Source organism: Hakea prostrata, chromosome 5, assembly GCF_041222555.1.
Source record: "Hakea prostrata isolate BN-2017 chromosome 5, UWA_Hpros_2, whole genome shotgun sequence".
In the NCBI taxonomy this organism is placed as follows: Eukaryota; Viridiplantae; Streptophyta; class Magnoliopsida; order Proteales; family Proteaceae; genus Hakea; species Hakea prostrata.
In genome coordinates, this window is record NC_142604.1 from 15384533 (window position 1) to 15404596 (window position 20064).

The 20064-nt window shown below is 38.3% G+C and overlaps 1 protein-coding gene and 1 pseudogene across 4 annotated transcripts; both read left to right on the forward strand.

The window, feature by feature from the left end:
- Positions 1-2938: 2938 nt before the first annotated feature.
- LOC149015391 (pentatricopeptide repeat-containing protein ELI1, chloroplastic pseudogene) lies at positions 2939-4150 on the forward strand (annotated as a pseudogene).
- A 2862-nt stretch (positions 4151-7012) lies between these two features.
- On the forward strand, positions 7013-19529 carry LOC149015392 (Pseudouridine synthase family protein). Of its 4 annotated transcripts, XM_089155457.1 has the most exons (8): positions 7013-7417; positions 8513-8656; positions 12094-12354; positions 12595-12797; positions 14848-14926; positions 17751-17926; positions 18054-18156; positions 18588-19527. In XM_089155457.1, exons 1-8 carry the CDS (start codon positions 7064-7066, stop codon positions 18603-18605), a joined length of 1338 nt encoding a protein of 445 aa, XP_089011583.1. In that variant the 5' UTR covers positions 7013-7063; the 3' UTR covers positions 18606-19527. The 4 variants fall into 4 exon arrangements, with proteins under 4 accessions (XP_089011583.1, XP_089011584.1, XP_089011585.1 ...); XM_089155458.1 differs by lacking the exons at positions 17751-17926; positions 18054-18156 and having other exon boundaries at positions 18588-19529; XM_089155459.1 differs by lacking the exons at positions 17751-17926; positions 18054-18156; positions 18588-19527 and having other exon boundaries at positions 12595-12793.
- Positions 19530-20064: the final 535 nt, after the last annotated feature.

A 20064-nucleotide genomic window follows, 5' to 3' on the forward strand; every position in this document is an offset into this window, starting at 1 on the left:
GGATTCAATGGATCTTTTCATACTTTAGAAACTATTATGTCATCGCGCGCAAGCTGGCCCGGATGAACCTCATATCCAAAAAAAAAACTATTATGTCATCAATTTTAGTCCACATTTTTTGCATTTATTATAGCGAAAAACTTAATCCTGAGCTTTATGAAAATCTTCATCAACATATTCGTAGATTTCCTAGAACATAAAATTTTAGTTTATCTACTGGAATTTGGACTTAAGAATGGGGTTTTTTTTTTCTTCCCCTTTTTCATTAACCAAATTTTATAGAAAAACCCCTAAGAAGTGCAGATCTCTTGTGATTTTTCTTCACAAGACCAAGGATTGGAGATGGGCCAAATTGTCCTACAAAAATGGATAGTACTACCTACTAGCTAGGGAGTGAGAGGCAAAAATCTTCTCCCTCAAAATAATACGAAAATTTTGAAAATAGGGTCAAAATATCAAATAAAATGCCTTCCACATCCCCTAGTGTGTGTTAGGATCTCTACCCTCAATTAGCGCCAGTATATGTAAAATATCCGCTTACATCAATATATCATTTTGCCTATTTCTCCATGCCCACAACAAACCAGCAGGAACTACGATAGCCTCTCCCATCAGTGCCTGAGAGAAGATGTCTAGTTCCGAGAGAGCAAAACCCCTAGATAATTTCTTTTTGATAAAAGAAGAAAATAAATATATTTTGGATCAAACTTGATCGTCACCAAACCTTTAATTTTAATAATTAAAATAGTTTATTCTCATTATATTTTTGATTTTCTAATCAATCATTAGCAAACCAGTCACAAGAACTAGGGCACAAGGCTAGAGATGTGGGGGGGGAGGGAGAGGCGTAAAGGAATGGACATCCGAACTCAAAACTTCTTTAGTTTTTACGCTTCTACATGGGAAACTATCACCCCTAATTACGCTAGAAGCACATCCACAGTCAAAATCCAACTAATTCGATTATCATTCGCAAAGCATTACTTGAAATGAACAGAAAGAACCCATTAATTAGCTCCTTCTAGGCTCTTCTTGTAATCTTTATATGCAAATAGGAATAATAATTTTGATCACTTTCTCTTTGCCCTGGGATAAGGTAAGCATCAGAATGGACAAAATCAGACTAGACTTTAAGTTCTGGCCAAACTTCATTTTATTATAAATGCCTAAAACTGCAACAGAAGAGTTCTATCACACACTTTGTGATGTAGAACTGTAGAAGGTTCAAACCTGTCTCTCTCATTGCAGTTATCCTGAAAAAGATTTGGTAGTTGCAAATTGAAATCTTGCTTTGAGAAAGACCTAACAACCCTCATGGGCTATTCTCTTTTCCTTCCTTTGTAAGTAAACTAGTGGCACCAAACACTATCATTTGAGGGTAGGTTTCTTAAAATCTTTTCCTACACTACCATTGCAGCTAAGCTAGTTAGTTGCTTCTGGTTTATGATTAGAGGGAAAGAGAAATTATTAATATAAATTTTTTTTGGGTTACAAGGGTAGAGAAGATCACAGCCCTTGGTGGAAACAAGTTTGTTTCTATGTGTTTAAAATATTGAATTAATTGGAGTTTTTATCACTCAATCTACTGCTTGATCTGATGTAAATTTTGCGTGTTTCATGTTTTCCTTAGGTTTCGTGATGGGAGTGGAAAACAAAAAAGCTTAAGCTAGAAAATTCTCTCGCATGGGTGGGAGGAGAGAAAACATTTTCTAGCATCGCCATTGTCAAGGAGTTGCCGACGGTAGTAGCTTGAGGAGACCTGGCTAGTTGAAGATTTGATTATGTAAATTCTGGAAATTTATTCCTAAATAGTAAATTCAAAACAAAAAAAATTAGTATTTATTTGTACATTTTATTTTCTCACTTTGGACCGTCGGATTCAAACATGCTGCTTACGTAGTAAGCATCTAATGGTAGCACATCTACCACTATAATAGAAAAAAGAAGTTGCCAATGATGGGATACTAAAGCGGTTAAAGGCCTAACTTCCCTACGGGAGGTCTTGGATTCGCACCCGTTCGGTGGCATTACTTATATATATATAAATAATCTCCCTCGAGGAATAGTCACATAACCAAAGAAAAGAAAGAAAGAAAAGAAAATTTTAAATAGAGAGACACAAGATTTTACGAGAAAAATCCCTCAAGAGGAAGAAAACCCACTGCTGCAAACAGTCCAATGGTTTTGACTATTTAGAAAATGAATTATAGTTACATATTTATATCAAAATTCTAAGCCGGATACAATCAACACCGTATATATTTCAGATCCGTGAAGGAAGGAGGCTATTGCTCCCCTATCACCCCTTCAGTCATAGAGAATCAGACCTACATACGTGAAAAGCACATCTCTGTTATGCACAGCAGTGCATTTTTTGTATCAAATGATTGGTTGAGATTAAAAGTTTAATTTTAAATTTTAAAAATTCTTAATAATTGTGTATTTATTATATTTTTTCAGTCAATCATTTGAAATATACGTGTATTGCTCAACATAAAGATGTGTAGAGGAAATGATGTTTTTCCACGTAGGTAATAATGAATTCAGGAGGGGACCACCTTGAGCATGGCATGCAACTCAAATAAATGCCTCTCATTCTCTCAGCTACGTACACTTCACGGTACAAACAGTGGATTGAAACGTCAATGCCACGAGAGAGATTCCAGACACGGGGGTTGATTCCAGAAAGTTCTTCACCCGTGAATTTTGAAAATCAGTTTGGGCTAGTTGCGGCAAAAGATGGTGACCGTTGTCTTTCCCGCTAAATTGATTACAAACTCGAAGCTTCATGAACAGCTCGCAACTTACCAATCTTCTAAACCCAGAAGACCGCCCGATGCTCTTCTCATTTACCATAAAACTGTAAGCGAAGGACACTTTCCCACCAAATCGCACACTTATCTCAGCCATCAAAGCCTGCACGGTCATCCTGGCGGTGATGGAAGGCAAAGCCATTCACGCCCAAATCATAAAAAATGAGTCCAGTGCTGATAGGTTTCTTGCTAGTGTTCTTGTTTCTTTCTACTCAGCTTGTGGTGATTTGACCTCAGCTCGACAAGTTTTTAATGAGATCAGTGACAAAGACATTACATTAAGAACCACCATGATGAGGGCTTATCTACAAAATGGTGCTGCTGATATGGCTCGTCGTTTGTTTGATGAAATGCCGGACAGAGATGTTGCTTCTTGGAATGCCATGTTAAGTGGGTATGCACAAAATGCAATGCCTAGGGATGCCATCCAACTGTTCCAGGCTATGCAAATTAGCAATATTAGGCCTAATGAGATCACACTAATAAGTGCCCTATCAGCATGTTCTCAATTGGGTTGTTTGTCTCTGGGAGCATGGATTCATGCCTATGCCATCAGAAGCAGTGACATTACCTATACTCCGACTTTAATTAATTCCCTCATCCATATGTATGCGAAATGTGGTCGATTGGATATTGCGTATGATGTCTTCACTGAGAGTGGGCCTAAGAACTTAGAAACTTGGAATACTATGTTGACCAGTTTTGCTATCCATGGATGTGGTTTATGTGCTCTTTCCCTCTTTTGTCAGACGATGAAGATGGGTTTAATGCCTGATAGGATTACTTTTCTTGCAATCTTGATGGCGTGTAGTCATTGTGGTATGATGGATCATGCCTGCAAATGCTTTGACTGCATGTGCCGGGTGTATGGTCTTGAACCTCAGGCTGAACATTATGGTTGTTTGGTAGATGTTCTCTCCCGCAGTGGCCTGTTATTGGAGGCAATGAAGGTTATAGAGGAAATGCCCTTTGAACCTGATGTCTGCATATGGGGTGCCCTACTAGGTGGTTGCTTGACTTATCGAAATTACAAATTGGGCATACATGCTGCACATCACCTCTTGGAGCAAGATCCATACGAAGAGTCTCGTTACATAGCCCTGTCCAATCTTTTTGCCATGGCTGGGAAAATTGAGGAAGCTGTCAAGGTGAGGACAGTGCTGAGAGATGCAGGGATCAAGAAGACATCTGGAAGTAGTTCAATTGAAGTTGATGGTCTTACTCATGAGTTTGTATCTGGGGATGGATCACACCATCAGTCAATTGAGATATACTCGATGATTGAGATAATTGACCAATCTCTGGAGTTGGAAGATAGCATAGCTGTTTTGAAATGAATAAGATTATACAATATCAAGGAGATTAGACACAGTAGAGCTTGGCCTTGGTGGACTCTTAAGAAAGATAATGAAAGAACTCTCTTCTGTCTAAGCCAGGCCATCAGTTTTAAATTTCTGTGGTAATGACACCCTGTTGATGCCTTTGTGTGCACCCACATTTCCCCCTTGTGCATTCAGGGGCCACATTCTTCTATGGTGAACTTTCACCAAAAAGTAATCCTCTCCATTTAAATTTTGTAAAGCATTAATTTTTATTTTTTTTGTTAGAGTAGCATCCTTATAAGCCTCTACCCTTTCTGTCCATCTTCCGTAGAATGATTATGGTACAAACAAAATGCATTCAGCATTTCTCTGTAGTTTCCACTTTTCAAGTTCAGCAGCGTTTGATTTGGCTAAAAACACAAACTGCTTGACTTGCAGCCCACTTGCCAATGGTTACTAGCAGCTCATGGCTGGTAAGTATAAAAGATGGATTATATTCACCAATGTGGAAGGAGAAATTTGATCACTTACCCGTGTTTGCCTTGGTGCCCAAGTGCAAAGACAAAGATGATAAAAATGACTTTTGTGATCTGTAAACATCTAATGGTTCAATAAATGTGGTTTACATTGCACTTGCTGTTGTGGATCATCATCCGATTGAGCTTCTGTGTGCATTCTTATATGCTCGTGTTTGTTATTGTAGTTAGCCATGGAGCTATTCTATTATGTGCCTACACTTTCTGTATATGTATATTATGATGAACCTGTATTAAAAGAACCATCTAGTTTACTCAAACAGTGTACAAAGATTTTTTTTGCTGGATATCATTTCCTTAACTCATTGGAGATTCTTGTCTGACAGTCAGAACTGTTTTGCTTTTTTTTCATTGCTGCTTCTACTGTGTGCATCCATTAAAATTGACTCTCCAGGAAAAAATTTACTGGGGTTTAGTGGGAAGATCTGACTACATAGCCCCATAGGTTCTGCAACATAGCAGTGGGAAGGAATGGATATCTGAAGTGCTGGGATAATCTTGTATATTCTTGTAAATGGAGATGAAACATTTGCACAACTGCAGAGAAACAAGAAAACAAAATCTTCTCATGTTTTAGAACTTTAGATGCAGGGGATGCCACCATACACCTAGGTACTGATCTTTCTCCTTGCTGATCATCTTAATTTTATGTGTGCATGCATTCTAATCCTACCCTTTAAACCAAGGGTCATTTTGATCATTTCATGATATTCTTAAAGAAAAAATTCTTCCTCCCCATCCCTGATCCCCTCTTCCTCCCTCGGATCTCGTCCAAACTCCTCCATCCTTCTCCCCACCCTCTCTAAACTGCCTATTTGAGTTTCTGACTATCATGTTTACACCCCTTAAACTTTTTATAATACAAATGTCCCCTGTACATAATAGCTTTTAAGTCAAAACAGATATATTTGCCCTTACTGAGTTTTTTTTTTTTTTTTTGGGGGTTGTAGATTCCTGACCTATGAGTCTTTATATAACTAAGGAATAATTGAAATACTTAAAAATAACTAGAGAACAAAATGCCACTTAAAAAAAGAAAAGAAAAGATATTTCATACTTGCAAAGCAAAGGATGTTAACGTGGAAATTTTGAAAATATAATAGATATTAAGCCATAATTTAACCCCATTATAATCAGGAGTCCCATTGATGTATAATTTGAGGGCAAATTACATATAGAATCCTTGAGTTTATAATCAATTACATTTATTACCCTCGAACAAAATCAATTGCAAATACAGTTTACGTTAATATGATCATACAACTTCGCTGTAAGGGATATTTGTAATTGATTTGTTTTTAGAGTAATATATATATAAAAATTTGTACATGAACCCCCTTCATTTCAATTGAAAACTCAGCGCACCCCTTTCAAAATTGAAACCTTACAAAGCCCCCCTCCACATTTAACACCGTCAAGTTTCATTTTGTTTCAAATTTACTTTTACAATTTTACCCACACTTTATAAATTTATTTGAAATCCTAAATAATATTTGTAAGAATTTTTTTTATATGAGCCCCCTTCATTTCCATTGAAAACATGATGCACCCCTCCAAAATAAAAACCTTACAAGGCACCTTCACACTTCACACCATTAGTGAAGGTATGTAGTAAACTGATTAAAGTCAATTTAATTTGTTTATATGACCACATTGGCCACAAAGTGATAAAATGATCATGCAAGAGTTTTTTTAATTTGAGAAAAATTATGGTCATATAATTTGGGGTAATATGGTGACATCAAAATAGTGTTTAGGATTCAAAATAAATTTATATAAAATGATTTTATATAAATTTATTAAGTAGGTGAAAAAGTAAAATCATATCACAATTAAAAGAAAATAGATGGTGTGAAGTGTGGACAGGGGTTTTGTAAGATTTTAATTTTCGTGAGGTGTTAAGTGTTTCCAATTGAAATGGAGGAGATCGTATAAAAACTTTTTAAGATTTCAAATAACTTTATTCCAATGAAGGTAAAATTGCCAAATTAATAATAAAACTAATGAAAACCTAACAGTGTCAAATATGGAAGGGGGGTTTGTAAGATTTCAATTTTGAAGGGGTGCACTGAGTTTTCAATGAAAACAGAAGGAGCTCATGTAAAAATTTCAAAATATAATTGATTTTAGATGCAGGGGGTTTATATGTAATTTGTCCATCATTTGAAACATAGGTGAAAATGTGAAGGAATGTAAATGTAATAGTACACAAACCTAGGGAGTGTGTCTGTAAGAAAATTTTATTTATGCCTCATATATTATGTGACCCAAACTGCCCTTATCTATTTTTATAATGACGAAGCTACCCTATCGATTCGCTTCCCCGTCGACCTCAAAAACCAGTGCGAGCCTACAACGAGCCGTTAACCAAGCAAAAAGGAAAGAGGTTAGGATGCTCTCGTTGAGCTGTGCTTCTTCTTGTTCATCGATTCCCTCAGCGAAAGCTCTCTGCTTTTCATCTTCATTCTACCTCTTACACAGCAGTCTTAGATTTCCTAGGGTTTTCAGAGCCTTTTGTTCATCTACTTCACCGGAAGACTCCGTTTATGATCAATCTCAACAACCTCACGTAGTCCAGAGAAGCAATTACTCTGGTGTTTCTTTGGAAGAAACTGTTGAGGTTGGCTCTGAGAAGTCAAGGCTCGATTCTTGGATTTCTTCTCGTATTGTCGGCGTCAGTAGAGCTCGTGTCCAGTCAACCATTCGTTCGGGGCTTGTTAAGGTTAATGGCCGTGTCGTTGACAAGGTAATTTCGATCAGTTCATGTATTTCTCGCGTCAGGTGTTAGTGGTTTGTTTTGTCTTCTTCGTGCTTACGATGAAAGGCGTCCTTATAGTTGCGTATGTGTCCATACTGGCTGATGGAACCAGTGAGAATCTAATATTTCGCCATTTGTGAAGAAAATTTGCTTCCGTGGTCAGGAATTCACTCGATTTTCATCAGAATGGAGGTGGAATAGGTTTCTATACTTCTACTACTTACGGGCTATGGCTAAAAGCTAAAAACAACTTTTTTTTTCTGAGTTTGTGTTGCAAATCTTGATAATCTAGTAGCTTAAGAGCATTCTTCTCCGTTGTGTATGTGCATTGTAATTCAGTTATGCGTTATGAAAGATTTTTTAAGGCATGGTAAATTCTTGAACACTGTGAACTATTTTTTAAGGCATGGTAAACTCCTAGAATGGCATAATTATCTTCTATGAGGTAGATTGGCATTGGATAGAGCTGAAAATTTGTGGACTGGTAGTCCTTAAGGTCTCTTGTTAACATGAAGATGAGATTTAGAAAATTCACGTGGAATAATAGGCTCCTTCCTGAAAGGCAATGGGCTGTTAAAAAGCAAGCAATTACTAATAGATGTGAGGATATATTTTTGAATCCAAGTCTGACATTTAACATGTCACCAATCATGGCCATTTTCTAGCTGGCCATTTGAGCAAGATTACTGTATCACCATTCAAGTGGCAAAAAATGGTATAATCTAGAGATACTATGTAGTCTTGCTAGCCTGGAAACACTTTTGTTTTTGTACTTATCATTCATAGCATTGTATTTGTAGATGTATGGTCGCAGTAAATATTTATCTATTAGATATTTGAGGGTTTTGGATGTAGCTTTCTTTCTTACTAATTGTGAGAGAGCTGAAATATGAGGTGGTTTTTGACAACATCTGATATGTATTTATGAGTGAATCTTTTATACCCTCTCAAATGTGCCAGCATAGTAAAAGCAGGTAAAAATGTTGAGGCATTGTTTAGCCTCTTTTGGATGCTTTCTAAACTGTACTTTTAATGTGGTGCCTTTCGGTATGTTTATGGCATTGACCATGTTTCTGTAAGCAGGTTTCACATGTTGTCAGGGTTGGGGATGAGGTTGACTGCACAATAATGGAGTTAAAACCGTTGAGAGCTGACCCAGAAGACATACCTCTTGATATAGTATATGAAGATGCTCATGTTCTAGTTGTAAACAAACCTGCAGATATGGTAATTCTTATAACAATACATTTTGTTTGCTATGTCATTATGCATGTGCAATAATATCTGATGCTTGCTTCCCATTCTGGTAGAATTGGATTGTGTGCATGGATGATAATCTTGCTTTCTACACAATGATTCTCCTATCTAAGTTGTAGCTTGAGCTATTTCAGGATTGTATTTTATGAAACTTGGCCTTGTTGGATGTGACATCTATGAGGAAAATTCAGTATTTGGGATTTGAGAACTGTACTAAAAGGTGCCATTTGACTGGAATAGATAGATGTAGTGCGTCAGGACTTTTTCTTTATAGACTTCAATTTAGACTTGCTGGCTGACATGCAAAGAAGGCAGTTGATACCACTTAGGATAGAACTTTTGGTGGCTGTATGCACGAGTCTTGACATCACAAAGGCCTCCCCCATCACCTTTCCAACCTCGGTACAATTGGCTGATATGGTTATGGCTGAATTTTGCAGCATTTTGAGACTTGTCATGTGGTAATCCCCGCCAAAGTATCTCTTTGATCAATTGTTACCCATCTAAGTTTGATGTTTGGCAGGGGAAACAAACGGTCTTTTATCCTCTCAATTGGTGGTCTAGAATCATGAGACTGGCTCATCTACGTTTGGTGGCCTATTTTAACCTGATTAATTTTCAAATTAGTTATGTACATCTAAACTATTCCTAGAATCTCGCTGCTACTCTTTCTGTCTCACCCTGCATGACTAGAATCCTCTCTCTTTCTTGTGAGTAAAACTGGGACCTCTCACTCTCTCCACAGTTAGAATCCTCTCTCTTTCTCGTGGATAGAACAGAGAGGTCAGGTGACAGAAATAGTAAAAGCATTGTGTTTTCTATATACCCTTATGTTTTTCCGTTTCCATTATTTCCCAAATAAATTTTGCAGCCCTAGAAGCATGCCTTCCATTTATCATGTGCATAAGGTAATCAGAGAGAGATGCAGGGGTGTAAGACTGAGTCAATCAGATCAACCCGTGCTTGACAAAAATCAGTATCAATCTTACACAATTTAATCAGGTCCAGGTCAGGCTAGGGTAAATTCAACATGATTGGTCCTACGCTGAGATATCCTAGCCCAATGTTAAAGCTGAGTTTGGCTTGGGTTTAGTCAATGGGCCTTAGGTTTCGACTAGGGTTATGCAAACTCCACCAAACATGGAATTTAGGTTTTGAAGAGCCTGGCCCAATGTGACCAGCTTTATCACATGCTTTTTGGTCAAAATTTTAGTCACATGCTACAGCCATCTTTTCTTGCTTGCGCATCCACAGCACTCTTATTTTTGCCGGTAAAAATGGTAAATAAGGGTTTAAGACAGCCACGCCATCAGTTGATTCTGGTAAATAGACAATACAGCAGTAACAAAAGTAGGTCTTAAGCTTCTATTTACCAGAAGAATTACAGGCTAGGTTTGATACTGGTAAATAGAACATTAACCAGCATAATTAACAATATGACAGTAACTAGAGCAGCAGTAGTAATCACAGTGAAGGCCATTTAGGCATATCTTTAAGCTTGCAACCAATGAAAATCACAACCCAGAGAGCCAGAGAAAAGAACTAAACTATGGCTGGTAATTCAGTAATTGTAAAACCAAGAAGAATTCCTTAATAGCACCACATGATCTATCGACAGTGGTAGGAAATAGTAACCAGCGTACCTATTTCAAAGCAGTTTTCTGCTGTAGAGATGATTGAGGCAGAGCAATCTTCTGTGATTTGAGGCAGTGGCTTTAGAATAAATAAATCTGTGGGCTCCCTGAGGTCTTCAGAAGTAGCAGCATATAGATCACTTCGTAAGTTGCTTTGAAGAAAGATCTAAATCATGAGTAGGGCAGTGATGAGTGGCTGCACACAAGAGAAGAAGAAGAAGGAAAAACAAAAAAAGCTCTGATTCAGAAGAAGTGAGAGGGGAAAGCTTCAGCGGATTATAGGGGCTATGATGCCATATTAGAGACCAGGACTCTATAATGAGCCAACAGCAGAGAAGTTGAAGAAGAAGAAGCAGGATGAGGAGGAGAAAGAGGTGTCGCAAGTCTGTTGGGAACAAAGAACCGGTGATTAGGCTTAATTCTCCTAGTCATAGATCACCCTTAATTTATAATTGCTGCCATGCAAAATAATAAAGAAAGAAAGGCAATATGGCCCCTACTAACAAGGAAAAAAACTTACAATGAAGAAAATAACAAGGAAAAAAAAAGAGGACCTAAAGCATACACAACTCTAAGGACAAATCTACCTGTAGTGTCGCCACAGGTTCTCAACATATGTGATGCCTTTTTCTAGCAAGAACTTTGGATGACAGAAAGGGCCTTGTCATTTCTGAGTCCCAAGGTTCCTGGCTTTGTTTTGATATCAACCAAATCTGAAATTTGGCTAAAACTGTTGCTTGTTTATTTCTTATGAGTTTCCATGATTGGTTTTGAAGGCCAAGTCACCTATAACTCAAGTAATTAACTTAAATATGCATTCGGAATGATAGGTTTCAAGTCATAAACTCATGGATCATACGTTTTCTTTTTCTATATTTTCTATAATTTTTCTAAATAAGTTTAATTCAAAAATAAAAATAAATAATTTTATGGCAAGAAAATTTGTACAACTCCTTAAGGCCATAGGCCTTGCAAGCCAAAAAATATAAAGTTGAAGTCCAAACAGTTAGTACTAAGTACTAACCCCTTCTTTTTGCCATTTTCTTGCAAGAAAATCAATTTTTTCTTCTTCTTTTTTTGAACATGAAAAAGTTAAGAAGAAATTCTGGCTTTTGTGATGTCATAGATTGGGCAACGGTGTGTAGAATACAAAAGTTTGGTTGTCTACTATGAAATATTTATCCTAATAATTTGTAAAAATTAGTTTCTGGGAGAAGTAGTAGACCTCCAACTTCGAGTCTTGCACAAATCTTCCAACAAGATGATAAATTGTCACTTTGACTGCATTGGACCACCCTGTACTTATTCCAACTTCGTAAAAAAGTGATTTGGCCAATAAAATACCAAAACTAGATTTTCTGAGCTCTTGAGTAGAAACTACATGAAAGCAACCAAATGTGATATTTAAACTTAAGCCAAGAGTGATAGTTCAGGTGAAATTTCGTCCCAAAAAAAATAAAGAAGGAAAAAGAAAAACCTTGAACTGAATTTTTACTTTTAACTTTCAAAATTTTGGTCGAAGCTTTGTGTATTTCTCATATTGCACTGGTTTGGTTTTGTCCCCTCGCAAACCAAATATATATTTTTTCTTTAATAGTTTTGTGAAATCCCACCGGAACCCTGCACCATGCTGATGCCTGTGTTTCTCAAATCTTATTTTATGCATAGAGTACTACCCTACCTTTTAGCTATTTCATCGAGCCTTCATGATTGACCTTCTACTGTTTTTGTACTTGTGTTATTTCCTTTAACATTTTCTTGTGTGGTTTCTAGGTTGTCCATCCAGCACCTGGAAATGCTAGTGGAACTCTTGTAAATGGTATTCTTCATCATTGCAGTCTTCCAACAGTTCGATTCCAAGATAGTAAGACATTTTCTGAAACAGAAGATAGTTCTGATGATGAATTTGGTAGCTTTTCCAGTGCACAAAGTTCCGAGGAAGAGATGAGTGCCACAGAATATGCTGCTTCTGTTCGCCCTGGTATAGTTCATAGGTTGGACAAAGGAACTAGTGGATTGCTTGTTGTTGCAAAGGTATCCAGTCCTAAACTCCCAACTTGAAAAGAAAAAAAAAACCTCCCAAAAAAAAAAAAATTCTCTGGTTTTTTTTCAGATAATTTATTACAAATAATTGGTGGCATGCAACTTCATTCTAGTTTGCTTCACCATCAGGAAGTGGTTTTCTTGATGTTCTTATATTTATTAGTTAAAGCTTCCCCCAAACAAAATATGATATTGCCATTCATCTTTTATGTTATCTTCGTCTGAATGCAGGATGAGCATTCTCATGCCCATTTGTCTGCACAATTCAAACTTCACACCATTCATAGAGTGTATTTGAGTCTTACTTCTGGAATACCCTCCCCGCTTTCTGGACGTATCGAGATTCCTATAGGCCGTGATTCAAATAATAGGCTTCGAATGGCTGCTATTCCTGGTGCTAGTAAGAGTAAACAGGCACGCCATGCTGCTAGTAGGTGATTCATGGCCCTTCATCACTGTCTTCATTCTTTTATATATAAAATGGTGGGTTTTTGTGCACAACTGCATGATGGTGGATGATGATTTGCATTAAATTTTGAGCAAATTGCTCTGGCACCTAAAACTGGAGGCCTTTAAACATTGGCAACCCACTTTATCTTTGAAAAGCAAAGACAACCCAAAGTTAGATTTTCATTGGGTTGGACACATTAGTTCAATTAGTTACTGAACACCTTTAAACATTCGTTATTTTCTTTAGAAAATCCCAAAACTTCCTTAGAATTATATGAGATTACCTAAATACTCTAATGAATAATAGAGGAAAAGAAAGAGGTTGAGGTTGGGGGGGGGGTCATGAAGAGTCATTGGAGAACAAGTTTAATGGAGAAGGGTATATGAGGTCTTTTCACCCCATTGTACATAAGGTATAATGGTCTTTACAACTGTACCACTAACCACTAGAGCCTCTTGATTTTCAAAAATAAAGCGGGGTGTCAGTGTTTAAAGGCCTCCGATTTGGGGTGCCAAAGCAATTTGCTCTTAAAATTTTTATTTTTTATTCTTTGAGGGTGGGGGTGGGTGTTTGGTCATTTCAACCCCCATTGTGAAGACACATTCTCATGAAAGCGTGCACACGTCCTTGTTTGATTCTGTTGTTTCCTGTTATGAATAGTAATGTGTTCTGGGTATAATAATTCATTAAGTGAGAGTTCTTGCTCTGTAATTTTTTAGATCCTGACAAGTACCAGAGGTCTTGTTACACAGCATATCAGCTTTGTTGTGGGGGTACTGTTTAACATGAGATCTTGGATATTTTAGCTTCTTTGTGAAGTGGGTTAAGGTTGCATACTTTATGACCCTTCCAAAGCCTTTAGTGGCAGGAGCCTCATGCACTGGATACAGAGTCTGTTCTGATAAAGCTTTACTCATCGTCCACGTTTGGGCCTTATGGAAGTCTTGTCTACCAGATTCAATCATGGAATAGGTCAGGCAACCTTTGGATGGTTTATGGGTCAAATTTTTGTGGCTTATGTCAAAGATTCTGCCCACCAAGGGTGGCACAATGTTGGTGAACCACAGTTGTAGCCTGAGGTCAGGGTATCAGAACAGCCCCTATGCAAAAATTATTGGGGTAAAGCTGCGTAGGAAAATTGCCCCCTCCCCCCCTCCTGAGGGCTTGGGTTGCGTGGAGGCCTTTGGCACCTGGTTGGCTGTTGAAGATTCTGCCTACCCTCTACTGGAATGATGATCTATCATGTTCCAGCATTTCCATTGAGCGACTTTAACTGTTAAGGATGACCTACTATACATTGAATATTTTCCTGGTGCAAAAGTTTTGACATGTTGATCTTTAGATGTTATGAAATGCTGAAATTTTACCCTAGGAATCAAGGTTAATGTGGAGAATGTGGCCTTTTAACTGAAATATGACCTTCTAATAACCAAACGAATCTAAGCTATGAAGCTGGAATTGTGCATCCTCGTCCAAGTATATGTATGTATTTTTTAGGCATCTTTGTTTAGGAAACCTATATAAGTGCATAATTGAAGTTTGGTTTGCATAAGCATTGACAACCTCGTCATATCTCATCAGAAGTAAAGCATATGACTTGAAATTTAATTTGTACTTTATCCCTTCTCATTGTGGTATGTTCTCTCAGTAAATCATTGAGTATAACCCCAACAGGTTGTCTCAGTTGGCAAAGACCCCGCCTCATGGTATGAGGTCAAGATTTTGAATCTCCTAGGGGCGAGGGGCGAGGGGCGAAGCCCTGTATATATAGAATATCATTGAGAGCTTCTTATGTAAAGCAATTTCTTTTATGTGATGATTGGTGTTCCTCTTAATTAATCTAGATATTCTTTATAAATTAAGGCACATTTTGTGTTATTGATTTCTTCAAGTACAATGTTATCTCATAATGTTATGAATCTGGACCCATTGGCCGTTTTAGGGGCTCCTATGTTGTCAGAACTTGTAGGTCTTCTACTTTTCTCTTACCTCCTTTTTGTGTTAATCTTAAAACATGTTGCAAATTGTGCCAGGTATAGGGTAATTGAGGTTTTGGCTGGTGGTGCCTCTGCACTTGTCAAATGGAGTTTAGAAACTGGGCGAACTCATCAGGTACTATTACTCAATAAACAATTATGAGTTCTTGATCAGACTTTGAGTAGTGATATGTAACACTCTAATCCAGTCCAGAGGTTCACACACAAACCACACCCAACCCATTCACCATCTATCAAAGCAAACAAAGAAAGGTAATTGGTTGTGCTCAGGAAGGCGAACTCAACTCTTCTTAAGCCCCACTTCTCCTGTGAACAAGTCATAAACAAGAAAAAAAATCTTTTTTAGCTGAAAGCCCCCTTTTTTTTTTTTTACAGTGTTATTGTAGAGAATCCCTGCCCTGTTTTCCACATCGGCAATGCACCTCCACCGAAAGCCCTTCTTTGAAGTTCCTCCCAGATACATGGCTTACATACCCGGCTCAACAATTGGGGGCTGTGCCGCCCTGCCTTTCGATCGATACACAGTTGACAGGGGGCATGGCAGTGACTATAGCTGGAAACTTATTCCTCCTCTTAGAGGTGGGTGGGCCAAAACTCATTGAAATGAGACTCCGATCTGCCCGAACTTAGTCCAGTCCTATTAGAGATGGACAAGTATGTAGATTCGAAGACCAAGTCAGAGACTACTGGACATCTCGCAGAGCGACTCTCAACGAGGACGTTGAGACTTTTCGATAAAAAAGACACTAACTTAGAGCCAGTAAAATAGGCCTCAGCTGAAGCCTGGCTTGGCAAGAATTAGCAGCTGGGATTTCTTTGTTCAATCACTGTCACAAAGCTGAAAACCCCAGCCCAAGCCTGGAAACTTCTGGGTGGGTTCAGGCTTTTCAAGACCCAGTTGCACTCCAGCTTAGTTCCCCACTTTCTCTATCTTTTTTGCATTCCCTTCTTTGCTTCCCTTTTCCGAAATTTTCCGGTCAAATTAGTGTAAATTGGTCTTAATTGGTCCTGTATTTACTTCAATGAGGTTATGTGCCCTTTTAATTCATTGGATTTTATGCAAATGGGTTGAATACTAAGGTGTGATAGTAGGGGGCCTAAAAGGCTTTACAAAAAAGATATATTTTAATTTCTTGTAGAGGTTAGTTTAGGATTGATGCTGTAGTTGCACTTCCATTGCTGGACCGCCTTGGTCCAATCTGGTGAATCTGCCACAAGGAACATGAACCGATCCTGGTTGTCAGTTGAATAGCAGAACAAAGGACCAACCCAGGAGTTTGTAGGAAATTATCCCAATCTCATTCCAAAACTATATACTGATACTGAAAACGGCTCTATAAAGCCATATGGAACTGTACTGTTTCAAAAAATGGTATGGTACTATGGTGTATTGGTGTGTTATAAAAAATCGTTTTGAATTTGTTTTGGTACAGTACCAGTAAGGTTCTCTACCCAATTACCAAAACTGTACCGAATTACCATACCAATTTTTTGTCCATTTCTATACCATGGTCATATATTTTGTATTGTTTTCATACTGAACCTTACCATACCAAATTCATACCCTTTCTCCATACTGGTACGGTACTGGTATCCAAAAGTAGGTAGGGAATCAGTAAGGTGTGGTTTTGGTTTTACATATCACCGATACCATACCAATTTACACCCTTAGCATTCACGGAGGTTGAAGTTGAAACTAAAGGACTACTGCATTAAACTCAACCACTTTAATTGATTAAGCAAAGACCCCATTACAATGATCCTCCCGAAACCTTAGTACACCCTTCAAGATTCCCCAACCAAGGTTCCTCCCCTCTCTGCAAGCAAGCTTGCTCCAGATAAAACACTAATCGACTCCCCATTGTGTATTCCCTATCCCCACTAATATAGCCCCAACAATCCCCCAAAATATCCTGACTGACTACTTTCCACAGGGGCCAACATGTGAGTGGCTGCTCCCCCATAGAATGTTGCCATTTGTTCTTGTCCTTTCTGTCCCCCAACATGATTAGGTTGATACCCTACAACTCTCTTTCCCTTGCACGCCCAACACTGGGGTCTTAACACCTTTCTTTGCTCCATCACAGGCTGTTGGAATATGCAACCAGCAAGCCCCTGGTTTAACTGGAAAATAGCTTAGTCCTGGGTCTATGTTCCAGCCAATGTATTTGTTTCTAATCTAGAAACATCCAAGGCCATCTTTATAGAAACAGAAGCTTCTATTTTCTGTGCAAGCCTATATAATCGTTACAGCATGTGCCATCTCAGGAAATGCTGTATATACTTTTGTGCTTGGTTAGATCATGTACACAAGAAAAACACATACCCTGAGCACAAGGTTATCACCACTGTCTGGACTGGGAGGATCATAATGTATGCAGCCTTTGTGGAGAGGATGTTCCCAAACTCCAAACCATCGCATTTGGTCACGATGGTGTAACCTCTCTTGTTGATTAGCTGGACAACAACCCCACCCAAAAAAGAAAAGAAAAAGAGAGAGACATATTTGTTGTTGATTTTACCATGTCAGGCAAACCTTCTCTGTGGGCCTATTGGGCAATTAACTCAATAACCTGTCTCTCTCATTGAGCTCCAAATACTATCTTGGGCTTGAAGGCTTGTATCACATCAGGTGGAATGTGCTTCTTTTCTGGAAGTCCAAAAATGCTGTTCTTTATTTGGGAACTTCAGTAATCTGATTTTCAGTAAATGTGTTGTTTTGTGGCCAATTTTTTAGTAGCTGAGGTATGAGTTTGCTGGTTGATCGTTGCCTCCTTTTATATCCCCGAGTTTTATAACATAAAATTGGTTTAGGTACTCAAATATTTCTTTTTTCTAGCCAAGTTTCAGGTAGTGGGGTTAAGGATTTGTTGGTTGACCATCACGATTTGATACATTTGCCAATTAATAACTCTATCTGTGCTGCTGATTTGACATAGATCCGTGCACATGCAAAGTTCTTGGGAATTCCTCTTCTAGGTGATGAAGTGTATGGAGGAACCAAAAGCATGGCCCTTTCATTGCTTCGGCCTAAGACTCCTTCCAGTTTGCGCGGTGACCTTTCGCAAGTGGTTTCAAAATTACGGAGGCCATGCCTTCATGCTCTTGCTCTTGGGTGGGATAAGGAACCCTAATCTTTATAGATTCTTCTGCTTCACTTTGAATCCCATAGATCTTATGAAGATGATCAACCTGGTTTATATGCTCATTTTTCCCTTCTTTTATATTCTGTTTTCTTGTAGTTTTGAGCACCCACATACTGGAGAGAACATGCAATTCACATGCCCACCCCCGGATGACTTTGCTGAGGTTTTGAGTCTTCTCCGTAGTATTGGAACCCAAAAGGTGATTCTGCTGTCAACCCTGGTATAGACAATAAATATGCAGTTATCATACATCTTTCTCTACCCATATGGCATATGTGTGCATAAGTTCTTAGCCAAGTCTGATGACTCTTAATATGTGATTATAGCCCATTCTCCTGTTTATTGGACATGTTCGATCAGTACATGGGTTTGTTGATTTCTTTATTAAGACATAACCCTAGTTATATTTTGCTCTCACCTCTGTATATGTGGACTGCATGGATGATATGGAGTACCAGTAACGTGGAGATCAACTTCTTCTATTGTTTCCTCTATTCCACTACAACCATGACTGTGATGCATCAATAGATGTGCTAGTGTTAACTGTATAGCTATGTAAAATGTCTTAAATTCTATGTTGATTGAAGCATTTCCTGGATTCTGTTAACCCAATTATTGTGTCCTTTGCAGCCTGCAATGCATAAATGATTCTCTTCCATTTACCACCCATTAGCCAAAACTGAAAGAACTATTGGTCTGTGAATTTACTGGAGGCCTTTGAATGCAAGATTCCAGCATCTCAGCGCAGATAATGTCTGAGGAGATTCAACTCACAGAACCAGCAAGAGAATAAAATAATGTATGAGGAGAAATGCTGTCAGCTCCACAGTTTTGTTGTGAAAGTATATCCTACATTGAACCTGTAATCAAGCACTAACCTAGACATTGCTTGTGAGCACTTAGTTATCAGGATGTTCTATAACAGGGGCTTCTTTCAGGGAGCTGCCCCAACCAGAAGGAGGATATTTGCCATGGAATTGCCATCAAGATGAACTTTACCATATTAGACGGAATTCGAAAAACAAAATGACATAGTCCATTACAAGTATGGAGGGGAACACTCAGTCTTATGTAGAGATCACCATCACCACTACCACCACCACCACTTCCATCATTCTAAAACCACCCCAAGATAAATTCCCCCTCGGCAAGGATGGCTGTTCAACCATAACATAACATTCTATTCATGTTTATACATATATTTAAAAAAATAAAAAATAAATAATGATCCTCTGATCATGCCTAATCAAATAACGTTTATGGGTCCTTTCTTTAACAAATCATGGCTTCCAAAAACATTCATGGTGCTTCAAAATATGCTCTAAAACAATTATTGCACAAGTAATCATGTTTCAATCATGCAAGTTCATAAAACAGCAAATCAGGGAAAAAAGGTTTCTGTATGAAAATGATACGTAGGGTTCTCTAGGGTCTCACTCACACGATGATGCTCCGAAGTAAAATTCATTGTTGTCAAAACCCTCCACAAGATCCTGAACATATGTCCCAACGCCAACTGGTAAAATCAATATCTGATTACATTTTTAGTCTGAACCTTCAAACTCCCAGTAATGATATTAGTTACAAGGCCCACTTTGGACATTGAGCACCACCATGCATAGGTTGGACGTGGACGTATATGTATGGGAGTCAATTGCGTACCAAAATTATATAAATGGTATCAAATATTCCGACCAACCGTGCACCACGATTACTTCCTCCGGGGGTGAGCTTTTATATTATTGCCGTCGGGTGGGGTGCGAACCCAAGACGTCTCCTAGGGAAGTTGGATTTTTAATCGTTTTAACATACCGTGATTCTTTGTCTTTTATATAGAACAAAACTCGAACCAAAGACAAGGGTGTTTTTTTTTTTTTTGTCAAAATGCTAAGGGTGTTACGGTAATTTCAATGCTATTCAATTTGCAATATAGCAATTTTCTTTACTTTCGCCCTTTCTGCTAGAGGGAGAAAGGAAGGTGCAGTGATTAGGCCCGAAACGGACCGGACGGCCGGAAACCTCTCCGAGGGAACCGATTGGCGCTCCTCAACCGAAAAAATTTGAGAAGGCATCCAATCGATCCGAAACTTTATCGGATATCGATAAT